At 42.6% G+C, this 26,178-nt stretch overlaps 1 protein-coding gene across 16 annotated transcripts in view; it reads left to right on the forward strand.

Annotated features, from left to right (window-relative positions):
• Positions 1-26,178, forward strand: part of DCAF1 (DDB1 and CUL4 associated factor 1) — a 106,207-nt gene that overhangs the window by 69,648 nt on the left and 10,381 nt on the right. For all 16 annotated transcript variants that reach the window (XR_010122561.1, XR_008657178.2, XM_063646393.1 and 13 more), the window contains 13 exons: positions 1,734-1,913; positions 2,475-2,684; positions 4,396-4,565; positions 9,515-9,639; positions 10,936-12,199; positions 13,370-13,568; positions 14,042-14,124; positions 15,372-15,456; positions 17,395-17,628; positions 18,207-18,300; positions 19,156-19,260; positions 19,479-19,552; positions 20,066-20,167. Coding sequence is in view for 14 of the 16 variants with exons in the window: in XM_063646393.1 (XP_063502463.1) it covers positions 1,734-1,913; positions 2,475-2,684; positions 4,396-4,565; positions 9,515-9,639; positions 10,936-12,199; positions 13,370-13,568; positions 14,042-14,124; positions 15,372-15,456; positions 17,395-17,628; positions 18,207-18,300; positions 19,156-19,260; positions 19,479-19,552; positions 20,066-20,167 (2,925 nt within the window). In the remaining 2 variants the exon portion in view is untranslated. The remainder of the gene's footprint in view (positions 1-1,733; positions 1,914-2,474; positions 2,685-4,395; positions 4,566-9,514; positions 9,640-10,935; positions 12,200-13,369; positions 13,569-14,041; positions 14,125-15,371; positions 15,457-17,394; positions 17,629-18,206; positions 18,301-19,155; positions 19,261-19,478; positions 19,553-20,065; positions 20,168-26,178) is intronic.

The following is a 26,178-nucleotide window of genomic DNA, read 5'->3' on the forward strand; positions in this document are numbered from 1 at the left end:
GTAGTGCAGTGGTGTGATCACAGCCCACTGTAGCCTTGACCTCCCGGGCTCAAGCCATCCTCCCACTTCAGCCTCCCAAGTAGCTGGGACCACAGATGTGCACCACCACACCTGGCTAATTTTTGTACTTCTTCTTTTTTTTTTTTTTTTTTTTGTACTTTTTGTAGAGATTGGGTTTCACCATGTTCCCCAGGCTGATCTCAGATGCCCAGACTCAAGTACTCCTCCAACCATGGCCTCCCAAAGTGCTGAGATTATAGGCATGAGCTACCACACTCAGCTGATGCTTGTTTTATATTAACAAATAGTTCGTTACGGAGATAATAAAACCATCCCAACTGTTCTTAGGGCTGCAGCGAGGTTTTCCATTTGGTTTTACTGTTCTTCTAGTTAAGACTCTTTCATATATAATCTTTTTTTTTTTTTTTTTTTGAGACAGAGTCTTGCTCTGTCACCCAGAGTGGAGTGCAGTGGCAGGATCTCAGCTCACTGCAACCTCTGCCCCCTGGGTTCAAGTGATTCTCCTGTCTCAGCCTCCTGAATAGCTGGGATCATAGGCACGTGCCACCATGCCTGGCTAATTTTTTTTTTTTTTTCAGTAGAGACGGGGTTTTACCGTGTCGGCTAGGCTGGTCCTGAACTGACCTCAAGTGATCCACCCACCTCAGCCTCCCAAAGTACTGGGATTACAGGCATAAGCCACCGTGCCTGGCCTTGTGATTTTTTTAGAAGTGTAAATGGGTTATACATACCTATGTGGTTGTTTTTGTTTTTGTTTTGAAGCAGGGTCTGGCTCTGTCACCTATGCTGGGGTTCAGTGGCATGATCTTGGCTCACTGTAGCCTCGGCCTCCTAGGTTCAAACCATCCTTGCAAGTAACTGGGACAACAAGGGCACACCACCACACCTGGCTAATTTTTGCATGTTTTGTAGAGGCAGGGTTTTGCCATTTTGCCCAGGTTGTGGGTTATACATTTGAAAAGCAGTGGACTCCTGGGATCCCCTAGGAAAGCAAAGCTCTTGTTACTTCTATTCCTGAAACATTTTTCTAATATTCTTATTTGGTGTGTCTTTTCTGGTAGAGTGAAATGGGTAATTTCTTCTCGAGCTATGACATTATTTATCTTTGCTTATTAATAATATCAGTTTTAATTTGTTTTTCTTTTGGTATTTATGCAAGATAGGTAGTCTTTTGGGAGTAGTAAACTTATCTGTGTGTGTACATACAAAATTACTTATGGCTAAGATAGAGACAAAATATCAAGGAAACCTGGGGATGCTTTACAGTTTCATTTTGTGACCCATAGTAGACATCAAAATGTGTGTGAATTAACCAGAGAATGAATACCAAACTCCTAGACTTAGGATCAGAAATCTGAGCCACTTTTATCACATTGGAGAAGTTCCTTACCTCTTCCTCTTCTTTTAAGTGAGAATCCTAATACCTGTATAATGGAGCCCTCGTGAGCATTAAATGATGTAAATATTTGTTGGCACTCAGTAAGTATAGGTTGTATTTAAATATTTATCTAAATTTAGGTCGTTTTCAGGTTTGGAATGGATCGTGTTCTAAAATTGCCTTTGTATTATTACCTAAACTTTGTACTAAGAGTGACTTGATTGAAAATGGTTATTGTATTCTGCAGATATCTATACTGGCGAATTTTTCATCCTGTTCAAGGGCTCCTTTGCCCACAGTTTAAAAGCGTTGTTTTATTTGTATTTTTCTGCAGGTTTGCATGCATCCCCACAATGTTCTGTCTGATGTGGTGAACTATACTCTGTGGTTAATGGAGTGTTCTCATGCTTCAGGATGCTGCCATGCTACCATGTTTTTTTCAATTTGCTTCTCATTTCGGGCTGTCTTGGAGCTCTTTGACCGCTATGATGGTCTTCGTCGTCTGGTGAACTTGGTGAGGTTCTTTCAGTGCTTTTCTCACTAGGATTAAGGGTCCTGGTTGTCTTGGCTGCCCTTTAACAGCACACCCTTGAAGAAAGGAAGCTTCTGATTAGAGGAGTTTTGCTGTCATTCTTTTTGTGAAGTTTTTTTTCCCCTTTCTTCACAAATTTCTCTTTTTCTTTAGCAGTTAGAGGACACTGTGCCGTTGTAGACTTGCCTTGGATATAGTAATCTTATAATGGGGATTGGCAGTTGATGATCTTGATCTTTCTAAAAGCAATAGTTTTATTCCTGTACATTTTTTAATATGATTAAAAGCTTGTTCATTTTTTGGTATGAGTTTAATATTTTGCTTTCATATAGCTACTGTTAGCATGCTATATACATAGATATACATGAATATGCTTTGATATTTGTCAGTCTTGTTAAGCATAAAAGTTTACTGATACATAAGCAGAATATGTATGGAAAGTAAAAAAAAAGTTTGCTAAAATATTTTCCCTTTTTTTAATCTTTTTACTTAACTCTTCTTGCCTTTTCCCCTCTTTTGCCCCAATATTTTGCATCTTAATAGATCAGTACTTTGGAGATTCTAAATTTGGAAGATCAGGGTGCACTTCTGAGTGATGATGAAATATTTGCTAGCCGCCAAACTGGGAAACATACCTGCATGGCCTTGCGCAAATACTTTGAGGCTCACCTGGCCATTAAATTGGAACAAGTGAAGCAGTCACTTCAGAGGACTGAGGGTGGCATTCTTGTCCACCCGCAACCCCCGTACAAGGTGAGAGGACCTTGCCTTGAAAGGGAAAGTTCTGTTAGCCCTCTCTGTAGCACCTCAGTCCTGAAACTCACATTCAGATTAGTGGACTCTCTGTGCTATGTCCATTGTTGGAGTATACTTCCCTGTATGAAGGCAGAACAATTGAAAAATGGATGTAATAGGTCAATTTCAGGGAATTATTTTGCTTCGAGTTGTAAATTGCTGGGATTCTCGAACTAAAAGATTAACTGAAGTGTGTATAAAAAAACTTTCTTTTTTTCTTTTTGAGATAGTCTCCCTCTGTCACCCAGGCTGGAGTGCAGTGATGTGACCACAGCTCATTGCAACATTAACCTCCCAGGTTCAGGTGATCCTCCCACCTCAACCTCCTAAGTAGTTGGGGGACTATAGGCACACACCACCACATCCAGCTAATTTTTAAATTTTTTGTGGAGGTGAGGGTCTCACTATGTTGTCCTGCCTGGTCTTGAACTCCTGGACTCAAGCAGTCCTCCCACCTCGACCTCCCAAAGTGCTAGAATTACAGGTGTGAGCCACTGTACCTGGCAAAGAGCTTTTTTGTATGAAAAGTACTAGATGATTTGCCTTCTGTGCAGAATTTCTTTTCTGAAAATGTGTTTATAACTCCACTTCGCTATCATTGTGGAATTTGATATGTTTTGGGATAATGACGAGTAGCTGCATATTTTTTAAAAAATCACCAAGAGATTTCTTGAGACCAGTCTGGGCAATAATAGTGAGACCCTGTCTTTACAAAAATTTTAAAAATTGGCTGGGCCCTGTGGTGTGCATCTGTAGTTCTAGCTACTTGGGAGGCAGAGGTGGGAGGATCATTTGAACCCAGGAGTTCAAGACTACAGTGACCACTGCACTCCAGTCTAGGCAGAGACTGTCTCAAAAAAAAAAAAAAAGCGGTGGGGGCATGGTGATACACCTGTGTCAGCTACTTGGGAGGCTGAGGTGGGAGAATCACTTGAGTCTGGGGGTTTGAGGCTGCACGTGATCGGGCTATGGCATTCCAGTCTGGGCAACAGAGTGAGAACCAGTCTCAAGAAAAAAAAAAAAAGTCACAAATTGAAATGAAATCAGTCACATGATGCTTCTTTCTCTTAAGCTGTAACTTACATGCACAAAGGAAACTTCTGTTATCTTTTTGGACAAATCATATTGTGAGTCTAGTTATAAATAAGATAAAAGATTAAGCAATATATGGTCATTATTTCACATATGGGCTTTTGACTCAAGAATTGTGGAACTTGAAAGGTATTATTATTTAATTTATAATTAAAACCTTGGCCAAGCATGGTGGCTCATGCCTGTAATTCCAGCACTTCAGGAGGCTGAGGTGGGAGGATTGCTTGAGTCTAGGAGTTCAGGGCTGCAGTGAGCTGTGATCATGCCACTGCACTCCAGCATGGGCAACAAAATGAGACCCTGTCTCTACGAAAAATAAAATAATTAGCTGGGTGTGGTGGCACGTGCCTGTGGTTCTAGCTACTTGGGATGCTGAGACAGGAGGATAGCTTGAGCCTGGGAGATTGAGGCTACAGTGAGCCGTGATCAAGCCACTGCCCTCCAGCCTGGGCAGCAAAGTGAGACCCTGTCTCGAAATAAGTAAATAAAATCTGTTGGCCAGTGAGCGGCGCTCAAGAAGGTAGTAGGCAGATGTAGAGTTATATATAATAATAATACTATATATCTCTCCTTATAGGCATGCTCATATACTCATGAACAGATTGTGGAAATGATGGAATTTTTGATAGAATATGGCCCAGCGCAGCTATATTGGGAACCAGCTGAAGTCTTCCTCAAACTTTCTTGTGTGCAACTCTTGTTGCAGCTTATTTCTATTGCCTGCAATTGGAAGACCTATTATGCAAGGTGGGACCAGAGAGAGATTTCAAATGAAGTTTGATGCATCTTTTTATTAAAGTTGATGTTGGTTTGCACATTGGTTATGCTTAACAAACATTTGTTGAATTGAATTGAAATATTGGACTTGAATCTGAGAAATTAGATTAGGCATGAAAATATGATTTTTAATTTATAGCACGCTTGTTCATATATATGGTCTTGGTGATTGTAAAATTTGCATAATAGGCAAGGATTAGCGTCTGTACTGACAGAGAAGGTACATGATTTACATAGCCACAGCTGCAGAGCTGGGGTTAAAGTCTTGTCTTGAGGCTGGAGTCCAGGATTCTTTAGTACTTAGACTTTAAGTGTCTTGTTACTACTTGACAACCATATATAATGTTTGTATTACGTTCATATAAAATTGTCCTTTTACTCTTGGAATTCAACACACTGTTAGGATTTTTACAAATTAGTTGAAGGCAGAGCAGGACAAGGCCCAGAAAAGGGTGGCTGATGTAATCAGGAAACTGGGTAGGTTCTATTTGAAGATGATATAAAAAGGAATAAAACTGTTTTGAAAAAGATGGGGTCTTAAGATAGTAAAAAAGTTTATAAACAGAGTGCTTGACCTTCTTTTCCTATTCACTCACTGCCATAAAGATAAGAGAGGGGCTTATTTAGGGGAGTATAATATGTTTATTAAATCCCAGGGTTTAAATATAGTGAGGTACTCTTGGAGCAGGTGTTATTAAACTTTTTGGTTTCAGGATACCTTTACCATGTTAATAGGTACTGAGAACTCTAAAAGGCTTTTGTTTTTGTGTTATATCTATCAGTATTAGAAATTAAAACAGAAAATGTAAAAATATTTATGCATTAAAAATGTGGGCCAGGCACGGTGGCTCATGTCAGTAATTTCACCACTTTGGAAGGACGAGGTGGGCAGATCACTTGAGGGTCCAGAGTTTGAGACCAGCCTGGGCAATATGGTGAAACCCCATCTCTACTAAAAATAGAAAAATTAGCCGGGCGTGGTGTTACGCACCTGTAGTCCCAGCTACCTGGGAGGCTGAGGCAGGAGAATCGATTGAACACGGGAGGCAGAGGTTGCAGTGAGCTGATATCATGCCACTGTACTCCAGCTTAGGCGACAGAGCAAGTCTTCGTCTTAAAAAAAAAAAAAAAAGTGAACCCATTGCATGTTTGCGTTATTCATGAAACATTTCCAAAATAAAACTGGGTAATTTTAGCAAGTTTGAAAAATTGTCTGGCCTAATATATCTGCTTCTGTATTCAGTTTTTATGACATCACATAATCTCTGGAAGACTCTCTTACTGTGCAATGAGAGAATGAGAGTGCAAAAGGAAAGTAACATCTTACTATTATGAAAATAGCTTTGACTTCACAGGACCTTCTGAAAGGGTCTCAGACTTCTAGAGGTCTCCAGACTATACTTTGAGAAGTGCTGTTTTAGAATATTGGAAAAGTAGGTTATTATATTTATTTGGAGAATTGTTTAAAAAGTGATGATAGGCCAGGCGTTGTGGTTCATACCTGTAATCCCAGCACTTAGGGAGGCTGAGGCGGGCAGATTGCTTGAGATCAGGAATTCGAGACCAGCCTGGGCAATATGGTGAAACCCCATCTCTACCAAAAATAAAAAAAATTAGCCTGGTGTGTTGCCGCATGCCTGTAGTCCCAGCTACTAGGGAGGCTGAGGTGGGAGGATTGCTTGAGCCCAGGAGGTAGAGAATGCAGTGAGCCAAGATGGTGCCACTGCACTTTAGCCTGGGCAACAGAACAAGACTCTGTCTCCAAAAAAAAAAAAAAAAAAAGATGATGACAGCTCACAAGATAACTAGAAAGGGTATAAATACATTTTTTAAACTGGTACATCTGTGTTTATTTATTTTTTTGTTGGCTTTGGAGACAGTCTTGCTCTGTTGCCCAGGCTGGAGTGCAGTGGCAGGCTCTTGGCTCACTCCAGCCTCCATCTCCCAGGTTCAAGTGATTCTTGTGCCTCAGCCCCTGAAGTAGCTGGGATTACAGGCACGCACCACAAAGCCCTGCTAATTTTTGTATTTTTTAGTAGAGACGGGGTTTTGCCATGTTGGCCAGGCTGGTCTCGAACTCCTGGGCTTGAGCGATCTGCCCGCCTCAGCCTCTCAATGTGCTGAGATTATAGGCATGAAACACTGTCCAGCCTATATTTGGATTATTGAAAAAATATGTCCTTGATTTTAAAAATTTATTTTTAGAAATAAAATTAATAAATGTTTCTGCTTTAGAATATGCAGAATCTTTTAAAGAGAAAAAATTGCTCTTAGCATTCACTACATAATATTTGTAAATACACATAATTGATATTATACTTTTTAATCAAATTCATCTTTTTTATGAATATTTTCAAAACCTAGAAAGGCACAGAGAATAGTATAACAACTGCTCCATCATTAACCAGGATTGGCATGTTGTTGTATTTGCTTTTCTCTCAATTCTTTTTCTGCCTCCCCAGAGTCACCCATCTTCTGAATTTGAACCATATTCTCCCCACTCATGCTTTTATACTATATATATCTGTGTGTTCATAAATAATAACGTCGTACTGCTTTGCATGTTTTTAAATTATAAGTATTTTCCTAAGTTCATCTTTCACAGCTTGCTTTTTTTACCCTTACATGCTTGAGATTTATATATGTTGATATTTATTTAAAACACTGTATTTCTATACCGCAGTTTATTCTGCTATTGATGGCTAATTTAGTGTTTTTGTTTGTTTTGTTTGGCTATTAAATAAATGGTATCATGAACCTCCTTTTGGAGGCTCTCTTGAGGTTATGATGTAGAGCATCTGGTTTGTAGGGTGTCTGTGTTCTTACCTTTATTGGATATTGCCAAATTGCTTCTAAAAATGTTCATACCATTGTCATCCTCCACCAGCAATATTATAGGAGCTTTCATTTCTCTACTTTTTTTTTTTTCTTTCTTTTTTTTTTGAGGCAGAGTCTTGCTCTGTCACCCAGGCTGGAGTGCAATAGTGGTGCGATCTCGGCTTATCGCAACCTCCGCCTCCTGGCTTCAAGTGATTCTCCTGCTTCAGCCTCCTGAGTAACTGGGACTATAGGCACCCACTACCATGCCAAGCTAATTTTTGTATTTTTAGTAGAGACAGGGTTTCACCATATTGGCCAGGCTGGTCTCGAACTCCTGACCTCGTGATCCACCCGCCCTGGCCTTCCACCACACCCAGCCGTTTTTTTTCTTTTTTAACTACAAAAGACATCCAACATTTCTCTACTTTCTTGTTAGTACTTGGTATTGTCAGATTTTTAATTTTATATCTTACATTTTTTATTGTTATATCATTAATGTTGTATTTTGAACCCTTTCCCTCATTCTTTAGGGTTCTTTGAAAATGATTGTCAATGGCTGTAGTTTATGAGTGTACTATACTCTAACACATATGTTGCTCTTGTCTATGTGGGTTTTCTCATTCTTTTGCTATTTTAGTGTGGCTAATGAACATCTTAATACATAAATTCTTCTGATTATTTCTTTCTTTTTTTTTTTTTTGAAACGGAGTCTCACTGTGTTGGCCAAGCTGGAGTGCAGTGATGTGATCTTGGCTCACTGCAGCCTCTGCCTCCCAGATTCAAGCAATTCTCCCTGCCTCAGCCTCCTGAGTAGCTGGGATTACAGATGCCCACCACCACGCTCGGCTGGTTTTTGTATTTTTTAGTAGAGATGGGGTTTCAACATGTTGGCCAGGCTGGTCTTGAATTCCTGACCTCAGGTCATCCGCCTGCCTCAGCCTCCCAAATTGTTGTGATTACCAGTGTGAGCCACTGCACCCGGCCTGAGTCTTTTTTTTCTTTTTCTTTCTTTTTTTTTTTTTTGTGGAGACGGAGTCTCTCTCTGTGGCCCGGGCTGGAGTGCGGTGGCTCAATCTCAGCTCACTGCAACTTCCCCCTCCTGGGTTCAAGCAGTTCTCCTGCCTCAACCTCCCGAGTAGCTGGGACTACAGGCACCCACCACTAAGCCTGGCTAATTTATTTTTATTTTTATTTTTATTTTAGTAGTGACAGGGTTTCGCCATGTTGCCCAGGCTAGTCTTGAACTCCTGAGCTCAGTCAGTCTGCCTGCCTCAGCGTCCCAAAGTGCTAGGATTACAGGCATGAGCCATCATGCCTGGCCCTGGCCTGATTATTTCTTTAGGACAGACTGTTAGAGGTGAAATTTCTAGGACAAGGTTTATGAACATTTTAAGAATCTTGTTTCATATTTCCAGATTACTTTCTTTCTTTTTTTTTTTTTTTTTTTTCATTTTTCTTTTTTTGTTTTTTTGAGGCAGGCTCTCACCCTGTTGCCCAGACTGGAGTGCAGTGGTGTAATCATGGCTCACCACAGCCTCAACTTCTTGGGCATAGGTGATCCTCCCACCTCAGCCTCCTGAGAAGCTGGGACTACAGGCACGTGCTACCACACCTGGCTAATATATTTTTTTTTATAGAAAAAGATAAAACCATGTTGCCCAGTCTGGTCTCAAACTCCTGGGTTCAAGTGATCCTCCCGCCTCAGCCTCCTAAAGTGTTGGGGTTATAGGCTTGAGCCACCACCGTGCCTGGCCTCCAGATTACTTTCCGGAAAGAGTGTGCTAATTTCTACTCTCACCAAAACTTTGAGAGTGTGTGTCTCTATATGTTTTCACTAGGATGAAAGGATTCAGGATTATTCTATGTTTTTTTTATCATAGAAGTTTAATAGGTAAAAATTCCATTGCTACATTTTTTGGAAGTAATGTCATGGTGACTATAAAATCCTCTCTTGATGCGACAGCTTGAGATAGAGCCACACTGGTAGTGATTCTGATTTATTGTCTCTCTGTGTGTGTGTGCATTTGTTTGTGTCTCTCTCTCTTGATTCTTGTGGCTATACTCTAATTTCCCTTTGACTAATTCTTCTTCCTGTCCAGGAATGACACTGTGCGCTTTGCTTTGGATGTCCTGGCCATTCTTACTGTGGTGCCAAAAATCCAGCTCCAGTTGGCAGAATCAGTGGACGTGTTGGATGAGGCTGGATCTACAGTCTCTACTGTAGGTAGGTTGTACTTTGCCATTTTTGTTGTTTCTTGGTCTGAATTTGTTTTTTCTTTGCCACTCTGGTTGTGGTTACTTACCTGACCTAATTTTGGATTTTAGAACAGAAGTAGTAGAGGGGTGCTCCTTGTCTGTCTGTTATAAGGAGTACCATTCAGCAGATCAGGAACTAATTAAAAAAAAAAAAATACATACAAATGTAGTACCAGATAGTTTGAGTAAGGGAGTCATGCTACTAAACTCAGGTTTTCTGAGTGGTACTGGCATTTCTGCTATAACGGTATATTATAGCTTTCCTGAAAAGCTCACACTCTGAAGAGTCTTGCACTAAAAATAAAGTTCATGGGAAAAATGGGTTGAGGCAGGTAGTAAAAAACTTAAGCATCACAGCTTTCCAGGAGTTAAAGTGGAAAAAAAACAAAGTAAGCAGTTTTGTAACCTGAGTCAGCAATTGGCAGGTAGCTCAAAATGGGTAGAAACCGTCATACATATATATAAAAAAAGGAAAATATACTTTGATAATATACTTTATTAAGAGCAAGGCTGATGAGGGCACTGCTGGGGTGAGCATGGGAAGTCGTGATGGGACAAGATGCAGGATAGGACTAAGACACAGGCACTTGTTTTTAATTTTCTTAGAGTGGAAAGGGTTCTGCTTCCACAGTAGCAGCCCAACTGAGGGCTTTCTCCGTTCCTAAGGTTTTAGTGTATTAAAATTAATAAACCAGAAAAGGCCGAGTGCAGTGGCTCACACCTGTAATCCCAGCACTTTGGGAGGCCAAGGCGGGTGGATCACCTGAGGTCAGGAGTTCCAGACCACCCTGGCCAACATGGTGAAATCCCACCTCTACTAAAAATACAAAAATTAGCTGGGCATGGTGACGGGTGCCTGTAATGCTAGCTGTTTGGGAGGCTGAGGCAGGAGAATCACTTGAACTCAGGGAGCGGAGGTTGCAGTGAGCCAAGATCACACCACTGCACTCCAGCTTGGGTGACAGAGCGAGACTCCGCCTCAAAAAAAATAATAAAACCAGAAAAAATTGCACATGAACCTTGATTACTTTTCCATAATTATGACATGATTTCTCTATTTAATAACTGCATATGAGATATCATAAAAATACATTGTAGTAGAACTGTCTGCACTTTATACAAACCCTTGCAGTTTTTACAAAAGTAATGTAGTTTTTTAAAGTAAAACAAAGTGAGTAGAACACTAAATTTTGACTCTGGAACAACTATTGAAGTTGGCCATTAGTTTTATGATGAAAAATACATGATTTTTTTTTCCCATTAGGTATCAGCATTATTTTGGGAGTGGCTGAGGGTGAGTTCTTCATCCATGATGCTGAAATTCAGAAGTCAGCACTTCAGATTATCATCAATTGTGTGTGTGGCCCGGATAACAGAATATCCAGTATTGGTAAATTTATCTCTGGTACTCCTCGGAGAAAGCTGCCTCAGAACCCTAAAAGCAGTGAGCACACCCTGGCCAAGATGTGGAATGTGGTTCAGTCCAACAACGGCATCAAGGTGCTCCTGTCCTTACTGTCCATTAAGATGCCCATCACAGATGCAGACCAAATCCGGGCCCTGGCCTGCAAGGCCCTGGTGGGCCTGTCTCGCAGTAGCACTGTCCGGCAGATCATCAGTAAACTGCCCCTTTTCAGCAGCTGCCAGATCCAGCAGCTGATGAAGGAGCCTGTGCTGCAGGACAAGCGCAGTGACCATGTCAAGTTCTGCAAGTATGCTGCTGAACTCATTGAACGGGTATCAGGAAAACCACTTCTCATTGGCACTGATGTTTCCCTAGCACGACTGCAGAAAGCAGATGTTGTTGCCCAGTCAAGGATCTCCTTCCCTGAGAAAGAGCTGCTTTTGTTGATACGAAACCATCTTATTTCTAAAGGGCTTGGAGAAACAGCAACCGTGCTGACAAAAGAGGCTGACCTGCCCATGACTGCTGCCTCCCATTCTTCTGCCTTTACCCCAGTCACTGCTGCTGCTTCTCCTGTCTCTCTACCCCGAACCCCTCGTATCGCTAATGGCATTGCAACTCGACTGGGCAGCCATGCTGCCGTGGGTGCCTCTGCCCCTTCTGCCCCCACTGCTCATCCTCAGCCACGGCCCCCCCAGGGTCCACTAGCTCTGCCCGGCCCATCTTATGCAGGCAACTCCCCTTTGATTGGTAGGATCAGTTTTATCAGAGAGAGGCCATCACCCTGCAATGGCAGGAAAATCAGAGTGTTGCGGCAGAAGTCGGACCATGGCGCCTACAGCCAAAGCCCAGCCATAAAAAAGCAGCTGGACAGACATCTTCCTTCCCCACCTACGCTGGACAGTATAATCACAGAGTATCTTAGAGAACAACATGCTCGCTGCAAGAATCCAGTTGCCACCTGCCCACCTTTCTCCCTCTTTACTCCTCACCAATGTCCTGAGCCAAAACAGAGGCGGCAAGCGCCAATAAACTTTACCTCAAGGCTAAACCGCAGGGCATCATTTCCAAAGTATGGAGGGGTGGATGGCGGATGCTTTGATAGGCACCTTATCTTTAGCAGGTAAGAAGAGGCCCCTTCTTACTCCCTGGGAATTGGAATGATTCTTTTATTTAAATCAAACTGGGCAGTATCAGCATAGTTGGCCTGAAATACCACTGATTGTCACTTTGTGTAATACTTGAACAATGTAATTGTATCACCTTTTGTCAACCATGGGTTCCTTGTGTGATTGTTGGCAGTATATTGATATAATCCTTTGTGTTCTCATCTCAACTAGTATGTTTTCTAGAACCCACACCCCCTCATTACTGTCCATAAGGAGGCTCCCAAACGTGTGCTGGTGCAAGTTGCTTCCTGTTCTGATTCTTGACAAATCTTACATAAAGGTTATGGGATCGCAGGTTTTAAACATGGGAATTTTTTTTTTTTTGGAGACGGAGTCTCTCTATCGCCTAGGCTGGAGTACAGTGGTGCTCTCTTGGCTCACTGCAACCTCTGCCCCCTAGGTTCAAGTGATCTCCTGCCTCAGCCTCTTGAGTAGCTGGGATTACAGGCAGGCGCCACCGTATCTAGCTAATTTTTGCATTTTTAGTAGAGATGCGGTTTTACCATGTTGGCCAGGCAGGTCTTGAATTCCTGACCTCAATTGATCCCCCCACTTCGGCCTCCCAAAGTGCTAGGATTACAGGCGTGAGCCACTGCGTCTGGCCTAAACATGGGAATTTTTGTTATTTAAATTTGTAAGTGGAAATCTTTTTCTTATTTAAAATAAAAAGTACTGAAGGTCACTGTGATTTTGGAAGAAGCCATTTGAAACATTAATGTTAGGCCGGGCGCGGTGGCTCATGCTTGTAATCCCAGCACTTTGGGAGGCCGAGGCGGGCGGATCACAAGGTCAGGAGATCGAGACCACGGTGAAACCCCGTCTCTACTAAAAATATATATAAAAAAAAAAATTAGCCGGGCGTGGTGGCGGGCGCCTGTAGTCCCAGCTACTCGGAGAGGCTGAGGCAGGAGAATGGTGTGAACCCAGGAGGCAGAGCTTGCAGTGAGCGGAGATCGCGCCACTGCACTCCAGCCTGGGTGACAGAGGGAGACTCCGTCTCAAAAAAAAAAAAAAAAAAAAAAAAGAAACATTAATGTTCTGTGCTTTTTCTTCTATCCTAGCAGTTTGCTTTTTCTGAGTCCCTGCACATTCTTTGCCTGTGATTCTCTCTTTTTTTTGCTTAGATTCCGTCCTATTTCAGTGTTCCGGGAAGCCAATGAAGATGAGAGTGGCTTCACCTGCTGTGCATTCTCAGCACGGGAGCGGTTCCTGATGCTTGGCACCTGCACAGGGCAGCTGAAGCTCTATAATGTGTTTAGTGGACAGGAGGAGGCCAGCTATAACTGTCACAACTCAGCCATCACACATCTTGAACCTTCCAGGGTAAGGGTTCCTTCCTAGGATGCTCTCATTCTTCCAAGATGAATTGGTGAACTAGAGTAAAGGAGGCTTACCCTTTATTGAGCTCTCTCTTTTAAATGAGTCCTCAACTGGAAAGTCTAGTTGAGGTTAACTCATTTCAGATGGAGACTGAGGAATACGGCAGAGTTATTAGGAAGAAAGGAACCATCTTTGACATCTTCTCATTTTCCCCCCTCCCTTTTATCTATTCTATTTTTGTGGCTAGTTCAGTAGGATTTAATATTCTCTTGAGTTTAGTTATTTTCTAGGACACTATAGGTATATGTATTCAAATCCTAGTGGCTTCTGACCATTTCTTGGTTTCTGGGAGTTATAAAATTGTCTCTTTAATTCAACAACATTTTTATGCATATCTTTAAAAATGCTAATGGCAGGTAGTGACATCTGCATGTATGTAAATACATGGTTACCCACCTTGCGCCTTTTTCTTTTAGGATGGGTCCTTGCTGCTGACATCTGCTACTTGGAGCCAGCCTTTGTCTGCACTTTGGGGAATGAAGTCAGTATTTGATATGAAGTATGTATCTGCTTTTGGAACCTAGTCTGTGCTTTATTTACCTAGTTTATACCCCCCTTCATTTGGTTCTTAGACTGGAAGCCTTTTGGGGAAAGAGGATGCTGTCAGTTTTTGTTAACTTCTCTCTTCCTCATCTGAGACTCATGTTTAATAAGACTTTATCTTTCTTAATTCCTAGATATTTTTATGAGGTGTATACATTCTCATTATGCAGCAGACCCCGACCCAGAATCTATGTATTTTCCCATGTTCACATAGGACATTGCAGTCTTTGCTGTGTTTCCTGTCTTGTCTCCTCTCCTCTCCTCTCCCCTCCCCTCCCCTCCCTCACCTCCCCTCCTTTTCTCTCTCCTCTCTTCTCCTTTCCTCTTCTTTTTTTTTTTTTATTTTTTTTATTTTTTTGTGAGACAGAGTGTCGCTCTGTTGCCCAGGCTGGAGTGCAGTGGCGCAATCTCAGCTCACTGCAAGCTCCGCCTCCTGGGTTCACAGCGTTCTCCTGCCTTAGCCTCCCGAGCAGCTGGGACTAGAGGCGCCTGCCACCACGCCTGGCAAATTTTTTGTATTTTTAGTAGAGACAGCGTTTCACCGTGTTAGCCAGGATGGTCTCAATCTCCTGACCTTGTGATCCGCCGGCCTCGGCCTCCCAAAGTGCTGGGATTACAGGCCTGAGCCACTGCGCCTGGCCTTTTCTTTCCTTCTTTAGACAGGGTCTCATTCTGTCACTTAGGTTGGAGTGCAGTGGCACAAGCATGACCTGCTGCAACCTCCACCTCCCAGGCTCAAGTGATCCTCTCACTTCAGCCTGCTGAGTAGCTGGGACCACGGGCATGTGCCGCCACGCCTGGCTAATTTTTTGCATTTTTGGTAGAGATAAGGTTTCGACATGTTGCCCAGGGTGGTCTCGAACTCCTGAGCTCAGACAATCCACCTGCCTCAGCCTCCCAAAGTGCTGGGATTGTAGGAGTGAGCTACCATGCCTGGCCCCTTTGCTGCGTGTTTCAAAGGCACATGTGCCCTGTTTGTCATTTCTCTAAGGAATTCCCATTCATTATTTTGTATCTGCTTGGACAAGCTGATAGAAGGAATTTTCTTTGTAATCTAAGTGTATGATTGTTTCCTCTTGGGGAGTCCAGGATCTTTAGGTGAGTGTGATTGTGCAAGAGGCTGGGGGTCACCCTTGTTTCAGTTGGTTGCAGGAATATGTCCTGAAGATCTGTCACTTCAGTGCTCCTGTTGTTTGTCCATAGGCATTCCTTCACAGAAGATCACTATGTTGAGTTCAGTAAGCACTCCCAGGATCGGGTCATTGGCACAAAAGGAGACATTGCCCACGTAAGTACTTAAGAACCACTGTTTTCAAGCTGATTATACCCGTTTGTTCATACTGAAATCTTGATAGAATGTGAGGACCTAAGTCCTTTGGGTAACTAGAAATCAATGATATTCCTTCCAGTTAGAATCTAAAAGTATGATAATATAGTTGTGAGCTGTATGGGAAAAATGTATAAGGGCTAAACGTGACGTTGAGAAAGATGTCATTAGCACCACAGATATTTTTGAATTCTTAGTAAGTTTTAGATTAGAAATGAAGTCTCTGCCTTTATGGACCCTCATTGGGGGAGACATTAAAGAAGCAAATGTATGGTAAATTTAGGTGGTAAGTGTTTCAGAGAAAATGAAAACAGGGTAAGAGGTAGGAAATGCTTGGTGGTGGTGTGGGGGGGGACTTCTCTTTTATCTAGGATAGACAGCATCACTGATGGGGTAATGTTTAAGCAGAGCTTTGAAGGAAACGCAAAATTCAGGAAGATACCTGGAGGAACAGCGTAAGGCACAGGAAATGGCAAGGGAAAAGCCCTTGCTTGGGAGGTGGGAGGAGAGCTGAGGTCAGCGAGGGGCCTGTATCTGGTAGCATCTTGTAGGTGGTAGTTAGGGCCTTTAGCTTTTCTTTTGAGTGAGATGAAGACACTGGAGGATGAGTAGAGGATACATGAGTGGATGTAAAGTTCCTAAAGTGTGACTCTGGTTTTTGTGAGAGAAGCAAGAGCAGCCTTCCAGGTCAGAGGGTGTTGTACCACCTGACACATGAGAGGAGCTGTGGGTTTGGGCCTGGGTAGGCATGGTAGAGGCTATGAGAAATGGAGGACCTTGGCCCTGGGATTTTGGACACATGAAATTTGAGATTCTCTTAGACATTCAAGTAGAGAATGGGGATTGAATACAAAAGTTGGGAGTTGGCCAGACTTAGTGGCTATGCCTGTAATCCCAGCACTTTGGGAGGCTGAGGTGGGAGGCCAGGAGTTCGAGACCAGCCTGGGCAACATAGAGAGGCACCCCCCATCTCTACAAAAAAATAAACAAAATTGGCTGAGCTTGGTGGGCTTGGGACCTATAGTCCCAGCTACTCAGGAAGCTGAGACAGGAGGGTTGCTTGAGCCCACGAGCTGGAGGCTGCTGTGAGCTATGATTATGTCACTGTACTCCAGCCTGAGTAACCAAGTGAGACCCTGTCTCTGAAAACAAAAACAACAAAAAATTGGGAGTTCAGGAGAGAGGTGTGGGTTGGGAAATATAAATATGGGACTTGTCCATATATTGACAGTATTTATTTATTTATTTATTTATTTTTGAGACGGGGTCTTGTTCTGTCACCCAGGCTGCAGTGCAGTGGCACGATCACAGCCCACCACAGCCTTGACTGCCTGGACTCAAGCAATCCTCCTACCTCAGCCTCCTGAGTAGCTGGGACTACAGGCGAGCACCATCACACCTGGCTAATTTTTTTGTATTTTTATAGAGATGGCATTTCCCCAACGTTGCCCAGGCTGGTCTCGAACTCCTGGGCTCAAGTGATCTACTTTTCTTGGTGTCCCAAAGTGTTGGCATTACAGGCATGAATCACTGTCCCCAGCTGATAGTATTTAGAGCCATGAACTTATATGAGATCATCAAGGGGGCTAGAGAAGAGTTGTGGGTATAGAACCCTGGCATGTGTTTAGGAGTTGCCAAATGAGGAACTTGGGAAGGAAATCAAATATAGTGGCCAGTAAGGCATAATGGAACCCCGAGAAAAAGAGGTGCCTGGCCGGGTGCGGTGGCTCACGCCTGTAATCATCCCAGCACTTTGGGAGGCAGTATTCTGTGGTAATCATTGATCCATGTGGAGAATTTGTGTGTTAATCCTAGAAACTGCTTTGCACATTTTCTCTTTAAATTTGTCAGTGGATGGATTGGTCTGATTTTTCTCTTCCCATCCCTTCTTCTCTGAAGATTTATGATATTCAGACTGGCAACAAGCTGTTGACTCTGTTTAACCCAGATCTTGCCAACAACTACAAGAGGAACTGTGCCACCTTTAATCCTACAGATGATCTTGTCTTAAATGATGGCGTCCTCTGGGATGTCCGCTCTGCACAGGCCATCCACAAGTTTGACAAGTTCAATATGAACATCAGTGGTGTTTTCCATCCGAACGGACTGGAGGTGATCATTAATACTGAGATTGTATCCTTTATACTCATGTCTTACCTTCTATTTGTTGTCTGGTTTGTGGTGCAGAAATAATTTGTTCTATCTTTACACCAATACCTGGTTAAAGTGTCCACACTGGTAATAATATGGTGCCTGTCCTTTGGTTTGAAATGTTAGTGAAATCTCCAAAGCACTGTTGCCAATGTTAGTAATTACTGACAACTTTCACTAGCATGTTTTCTATGTATTTGGTAAGAGTGACCAGTTTCCTACCTCCCAGTTCTCCAAGAATTGAATTAGCTTTTATCTGTCTTCAGAAGGATTTTACTTTTGCTGTATAAAAATCAGTTGCCACATAAGAGGAAAATGAAGTACTACTGTTGGGAGGAAAAGAGCTCATAAAGCATTCCTGTATATGAGGATACCCTAGGATATTTTCAGAGACATCATTCAATAATAGGCATTCTACATGTATTTGTTTTACCTTGATCTCATTGACTTTTAAAGTATCAATACCTGGCAGGAGGAAAAAAGTGATATTTTAGAATTTCCTCCCATGAGATTAGATAAGTTTTATGTAAAATAGTTTTCCTTGACCATTCCCCTCCTAGTGGGACCTTCGGACTTTTCATCTTTTGCATACTGTCCCCGCTCTGGATCAGTGTCGCGTGGTGTTCAATCACACGGGAACAGTGATGTATGGAGGTAATAAACCTTATCCTTTACTATTCTCTTTCCTTTTGCTCTACCCCTTCACTTAATTTGATACTTCTTTTTGGAACCATCTCTCACTTGTGAATTGGAAAGCATTTGAGAGTTGTAACATAAAAGATAAAAAATTGGTAGTACGAATGGTGACAAAAGATATGAAAATAATGTTGATTTAGGGTGAAAGGCAGCTGACTTTGAAGATAACAAGGAAATCTTGTATGGAAAGAAATTTCATGCAGTATTTTCCAGTGTATCATTATGAACTTAAGAGCTTTTGCTGGCCGGGCACGGTGGCTCACGCTTGTAATCCCAGCACTTTGGGAGGCTGAGGTGGGTGGATCACGAGGTCAGGAGATCAAGACCACGGTGAAACCCCGTCTCTACTAAAAAAAATACAAAAAATTAGCCGGGCGTGGTGGCGGGCGCCTGTAGTCCCAGCTACTCGGAGAGGCTGAGGCAGGAGAATGGCATGAACCTGGGAGGCGGAGCTTGCAGTGAGCCGAGATTGCGCCACTGCACTCCAGCCTGGGCGACAGAGCGAGACTCCGTCTCAAAAAAAAAAGCTTTTGCATTTGTCCTCTTGTGGTGTTGTAAGCCTTGTAAGTACAGTAACACTTCTTGGAGGTAGATGAGAGGCTGAGGATATTATTTGTCACAATAGGTGGGATATGCAAGGAAGATGCTCTGAGAGGAGCTAACTAGATGCAGAGTAGATTTATGTACAAGGGAATTTGTATGTAAACCTATATGCAAGTAGATTGTTTTGATTGGCCATTAACATTTTCTGTACTTGTGAAGAGGGGATGTTTGTGACTCCTAATAGTGTTTCCTCCCCCACTGCCCCTCAAGCTATGTTGCAGGCAGATGATGAAGATGACTTAATGGAAGAGAGGATGAAAAGCCCCTTTGGGTCATCCTTCCGAACATTTAATGCAACTGACTACAAACCTATAGGTAAGCAGGAAGGGGGGACAGACATTGATCATTTTGTCATGTTTTGGTGTTCCTTATTTAAGATCCTTCATTTTCTGGAGGCCCGTAATTTTTTATTGAAAAACAGAGGAGTTATGGAAATACTTTTGAGCAATCATCCTGAATTCCTTTAGAGGAAAAACAGGTTTTAGGGTCACAGCAGTAGTCCAATCCCAGTCTTCTCACATTCTATTTTCCAGCAACCATTGATGTGAAACGGAACATCTTTGACCTGTGTACAGACACCAAAGACTGCTATCTTGCTGTCATTGAGGTAAAGGGAGCTTGCAGAGGCCCTGCTCTTCTGTTCTGATGTTTAGGATAATTTTCAAGTTGTACTACAGACATTTTGTCTGATATAAGATGTAAAGTCAATACATTCCTGAAGGTAGATTATTGATAACCTATTCATTTGATGGGGCTTTGGAGATGTACAGTACAAAGAGAAATAGTAAGAAAATCCCAATATAAGACAGCTTAGAGGATCCTGTCTCCTTTTTTCCTGGACTCACACTGTCATCCCTTTCTCAGAGGAATCTGGGATCTCTCACCAGAGCAAGACTGGTTTGTTCCAAGGGTGATGGTTCCTCACCAAGTCTTTTCATTCTGTTTTTCTTCCCCTTTATGTGTCCTAGGTATAACATTTTCATAGTCAGCTCAAGAATTTCGGGTATCAGAAGCTTTGATAATCACAGGGTCAAGGTCATGGGCACCAGTCAGGGCTGAGGCGTGGATGTGGACCTTCTGCAAACTAACTGCTCCTTATGGACTGGATGTTCTATTTCAGAATCAAGGCAGCATGGATGCCCTGAACATGGACACAGTATGCAGGCTGTATGAAGTGGGCAGGCAGCGTCTGGCAGAGGATGAGGATGAAGAGGAGGACCAGGTCAGTGGTCTTTGAGATTTCTTTCTGCTGAACAGTGCTTAATAGAGGTTATGCTCTGCTTTTTGCTGTAGGAGGTTTTAAAGGTCTACTCAACCTTTGCTACCTGTTGCCATATTCATAAGGCTTGTCATGTACCCTTGATCACTGAAACTCAGAAGAAATTTTATTACAAGATTGTAACCAGGACCTGATGATCCCGTGAATTCCATTTGCAGAGCAATTTAAAGCTTAGCAATCTGTGCTTTTTTTTTTTTTTTTTTTTAAGAATGGAGTTTTGCTCTTGTCGCCCAGGCTGGAGTGCAATGGCATGATCTCGGCTCACTGCAGTCTCTGCTTCCTGGGTTCAAGTGATTCTCCTGCCTCAGCCTCCCAAGTAGCTGGGATTACAGGTGCCCACCACCACGCCTGGCTATTTTTTGTGTATTTTTAGTAGAGATGGGTTTTCACCATGTTGGCCAGGCTGGTCTCGAACTCCTGACCTCAGATGATCTGCCCACGTCGGCCTCTCAAAGTGCTTGGAGTACAGGCGTGAGCCACTGCACTTATCCTAGCAATCTCTGGTTTTCATTCAGAGATTTTTTTGTGCCCTGTTCTGGCTTCAGATAAGCATCCCTTTATACTCCCAATGTCAATAAAAGAACAGTCACTTTGCTGAGATGGACTGTAGAAATGGCTTAACCTTTATAAAGTTCTGGTTTATATTTTCTCAGTTTTATGGCATAGTCTATTATTAGGGTAAGAGTTGAACTTATAGGTAAAGATAAGATTTTGATACTTTTGAGAAGTTAAACATATATAAAATGTGGGTAGATAGTATCATGTCCCTCAGTCTTTGCATTTTGTTTTCATAGGGAATTTTAATTTGTGGTTGTATTATGCTAGGTGCTTGCCTGTGTGGTGTGTCAGTATGGGTTCTGAAGAGTTTCTGAAACTTCTGAGTTTCAGCAGATTTTTTCCAGCCTACAGGGCTCACACCACATTCTCTTTCCAAGAGTACACTCTCCAGGGCAGATTCTTTTGTCTAATTTTCTGAGAAATATTTATTGCTGAGTGAGTACTGTAAAGTTGAAAATGAATGACTAGGATTTGACTTTGCTCTTCAGATATTAAAGCAGCTAAAAATGTTTTCTTCCCCAGTTCTTGGGTTCATTTCTATTTTCCCTCCCACTATCGTATTCTTTAGTCTTGGTGCTTTGTCTCTTTTTTTCCTTTTTTTTTTTTTTTTTTTTTTTTTTTTTTTGAGATAGAGTTTTGCTCTTGTCGCCCAGGCTGGAGTGTAATGGCACGATCTCGGCTCACTGCAACCTCCACCTCTGGGGTTCAAGCAGTTCTCCTGCCTCAGCCTCCTGAGTAGCTGGGATTACAGGCACATGTCACTATGCCCAGCTAATTCTTGTATTTTTTTTTAGTAGAGACGGGGTTTCACAATGTTGGCCAGGCTGGTCTGGAACTCCTGACCTCAGGTGATCCACCCGCCTCGGCCTCCCAAAGTGCTGGGATTACAGGCATGAGCCACCACGCCCAGCCAGCTTTGTCTCCTTTTTAAGGGCACAGAGGTGCTCTGGATGAGGAGCAGTGGCATCACAGGACCGGGGAAAGTACACTTCCCTCAGTTTGCATTGCCACAGCTTTCTTGCCCTCATCCTTCCCCTACTTTTTGATAAATCATGCTCAGTGGTTAGGGCTAATGTAATAGCTTTCTCTTAGCGTCCTTCCAAAACAGCTTGTACTTGCTTAAAAGCAAGAATTTTTGAAAATGGTAATATTTGAAAATGGTAATTTTGTAAGGATGCAAGTCTAATACTAGGGCAAAGGACCCATGTTTTTCTCTAATGGGACTTAGTACTGACTAAGCAAGGGTGTTTTGTTGAGATTTAGCTAGTTTGAGATTTAGCTATGTGTTTTACTGTTGGGCATTACAGGTTATGAGCATATAATTTGTTCTGTAAATCAAATCCTTTGAATATTGCATCACCTGTATGTCAAAGATGACATAGTATACCTGGATCAAATACACCTGGGTAAAAAAGCTAGCACAGAGACTCAATCTAAAATCCCCTGTGTGTGCTCTCTTGGTCTTCACTGTTCTGACTGTCTAAGCATGCGTTTTATTAGAGGTCTGAGATGATTCATGATCTGCAGAAATGGGCTTCTGAGCAGAGTGAGGAGACTCTTGTGTGGTGGGCAGCTGGTGGCCACGGTGGGATCAGAGCAGAGCCTTCCTCAGGGCCTGGTAAAGGATAATTAGGCTGTAGAGTTTGAAACAACTTCACCAAATACTGCCAAGGATCTCCTAGTGTAGAAAGGCTTTCCTTTACTGCTTTCCAGCTATATGGGCTCTATAGGGGCCTTGGTTTCATGGGTGAGAGGAGCCAGCAGTGTCTAAAAGCTCAAGTGAGTTATGAGATATGGGTAGAAGGGAGAGGTTTTCCGATGGATACTTGAGATCTTTGACTTATTTGTAACATGGATTTTAGTGTTTTCTTGAGTGCTGTGCTGTTACAGCTTATACATGTTTCTAGTCTTTCTGGGTAGCAGAGCTTGGTGTTAGGTCCTCCAAATTTCATGTGGTTGCCTTGAGTGGGTTTCTTAATACTGCCTATTCTTTTATTCTCACTTCAGTTTGCTACCTTAGACACCTCACTCCCTTAATGCCTACTTTTTCACATTAGCTATCATGAAACAAGATGTAGTTTATTCTTGAGTCCATACAGAGGGTGCAGTTGTCAGGCCATTTGCACATACGTTACAATGGTATGGGTGGCTGTCGACTGCTTTGTCCTCCATGGGTTTATTCATCACTGCCAGGTATCAGTTCTGAATCAGGCTTCTTGGATGTTACATGTTGAAGCATAAATCTGAGGCCAAAACTGGGTTATTTGTCAACATCATTATCCCAGCCCTCCCATATCCTTGCATTTAATAAGGCAGTGGGCGGCAGTCTTCTCTGGGAACCATCACCTGGGTCCATGTGATGCCTGGTGTCTGTCTTTGAGGGGGAGGTCAACTCAGGAAAGTTGAGATCGCCGTAGACACCTTGGGAGTTGGAAGGCTATTCTCTGGGTTGGCCTTATTCTTGCAGACATGGAGTGGTGAGAGGCAAAGGCACTGGAGATTGGTGGCCGGCTGTAGAAGCAAGAGGCCACAATAAGGGAATAATTTAAGAGTTACACTCCTCTTATCCCACCATCTCCAGGGAGGCTTGGTCAGGGAAAAGACTGACTAATTATTATTCTTTTGTCCTGCTTAACTTCTGAGAAGTTAAAGGAGAAGGAGATTAGGAAGGGCATATGGTAGTGGTCAGGACTTTTGACTTGGATGCAGGAAGGAAAGCAAGAGGCTGCCTCAGCGTGTGATAGCCAAGAGTGTGAGGGGCAGGCTCAAGAGGGCTCTAAGGAGTGGCTCTGGAGCCCAGCCTGTAGATGAGCCGGAAAGCTTTCTAGCTCAGAGAAGACTAGGTGGCAGGGTAGGTGTGCAACATGGCTAAGTTATTATTGTGGCTTCCAGATTTCTTAGGATCTAGGCATGTTTCACTCCATACTGATATTACAGCTCTTATTGATCATCTGGTGCATTTCATGTTTGAAGCACCTCTGTTAGAGAACTGCTTATCCCCTCAAGCCCTTGGCATTTTGATTTTTGATTTAGAGATGTTTCGGGTGGGATAATACTGTATCTATTTGAGTAGGTCTCTTTTGTAACCTTAATTCTGTTGATCCATGCTCCTTCTAGAATCTTGTGGTGGAGTTTGGCTGTTTTTACTATCTCCATCAGATTTCTTCCCACTGCCTCTCATGCACAGTATGCCAGCTTGAATTTTTTTTAAACTCACTTTCCTTTGTAGAAAAACCAGTCTCTAGTTTTACTTTGCTTTGTACGCTTCACCTGATTTTAAAACTAGAGACTTTCCATTTTCCTATGAATCATTTGCTATTCAAAGTTTTGTCCTAGTCTAGTTATCTGTTCTCAGGTCTTCTCAGATGTTCCAGATATGACTTATATGGCTCAGGGATACAGGCACCTGTGACCAACACCTTTGAATTTGCCTTTTCATTATAGCAAAATAAATTCAGAAGCCTGAATGGTCAGCTGTCATCTAATAAAATGGTCCAGCATAAAGAGCTTTATCGAGATATAATTGACATGCCATAAAATATTTGTCCTTTGTCCTTATGCTTAAATAAGTTTGGAGATTAAGAGGAAAGGATGAAAGGTACAGCTGTATCTAGATGAATGAAAACCTACACAATGTATTGGACAGCCATAAATATTTGGTTCCCGAGGCTGCTAGTCTGCCTGCCTTCAGGCATTTGATGAAAGCAGAGATAAGCTAGTCACCTATCAAAGCTCATTATTATCCATCAGAAGTTTGGTATCTGTTTTTTTTTTTTTTTTTTTTTTTGAGATGGAGTCTCGCCCTGTCACCCAGGCTGGAGTGCAGTGTTGCGATCTTGGCTCACTGCAACCTCCGCCTCCCGGGTTCAGGCAAATCTCCTGCCTCAGCCTCCTAAGTAGCTGGGATTGTAGGTGCCCGCCACCACACCCGGCTAATTCTGTATTTTTAGTAGAGATGGGGTTTCACCATGTTAGCCAGGCTGATCTCGAACTCCTGACCTCAGGTGATCTGCCCACCTCAGCCTCCCAAAGTGCTGGGATTATAGGCATGAGCCACCGCGCCCAGCCTGGTGCCTGTGTTTTTAGAAATCAATTCACTCATCTTTGATTTGACTTTTAGAAAAGTTACAAAACCAAAGATAAGTAATTGATCATTGCTCCTAGATTTTGACAAGCCAATACATTTTAGCTAATTATACTTAACCTTAAATTTATAATAAAAAACTCAACAAAGGAATAATGCTATTTTCCACTCCATTTTGGAATCTGGGGCACACTGTGTGCTGTGCTTCCTGTGTTCTCCACTGCCTAGAAGCAGATGGTAAGAGTCTTTACTGATTACACACACCTGGTCAGAGCTGAATGTGTTGATTCCTGAAAGGCTCATTTTCCTAAAGAATTAAAATGTAACTTGAGTTAGATTCTGCCAGTGAGGAAAGAAAAACACAAACATTTATGACCCTAAAGTGAACCTATAGCCTTTAAGGACAGAAAAAGTATTATTTAAAAAGTAGGCATTTATACATTTAGCAAAATATGACATGTTACATAAAGGTCAGGATCAGATTTGAATGACTGTTTTTTTTTTTTGAGATGGAGTCTCGCTCTGTGTCGCCCGGGCCTCCGCCTCCTAGGTTCAAGCAATTCTCCTGTCTCAGCCTCCCAAGTAGCTGGGACTAAAGGCGTGTGCCACCACACCTGACTAATTTTGTATTTTTATTAGAGACAAGGTTTCACCATGTTGGCCAGGCTGGTCTTGAACTTCTGACCTCAGGTGATCCACCCGCCTCGGCCTCCCAAAGTGCTGGGATTACAGGTGTGAGCCACCGCGCCCAGCCAAAGTGTGGGTAAAAGGCATCTGAAGCCTATGTAGATGGAGAGCTTATTAGGTTTGGGAGAACTGAACCTCTTGGCATAGAAGGTGAGAAGCCAGTGTGAAGGTGGTGGTGAGGTGGGGATGAGAAAAGTGCCTGTGGTAATAGGGTCTCAGGGTTGGCTGAGATCCAGAGCAGGAGTGGGCAGCATGCTTCCTCCTTCGACCAGGGCTGAAGGCAGGTTTAGATGTAGAGGGGACCAGAGAGCAGCGGAGGGAGCAGCGGAGGGAGCTTATGCCAGTTGACCTATTTTCTGTAAAGGAAAGGGGTGAGTTGTTTATCTGCAGGGTTTGGGGGCTTTGGGTAACCATGAAATTGATGTAGGTGGAATTAGGAGAGAAGAGTTTTAGAATTCTTTCTGTAGGGAAATTTATTAGTACCTTAATTTAAAATGGCCTGGCCCTGAATTCCTCTAAGCCCTAAAAGAAGTCTTAGAGGATTAAAAAAAAAAAGCCAATATCCCTGGATCCAAAACATTTTCTAAATGTTGTCAGAGTTGAGTCAGGATTCTAGCAAAAAAAA

Source organism: Symphalangus syndactylus, chromosome 1, assembly GCF_028878055.3.
Source record: "Symphalangus syndactylus isolate Jambi chromosome 1, NHGRI_mSymSyn1-v2.1_pri, whole genome shotgun sequence".
In the NCBI taxonomy this organism is placed as follows: Eukaryota; Metazoa; Chordata; class Mammalia; order Primates; family Hylobatidae; genus Symphalangus; species Symphalangus syndactylus.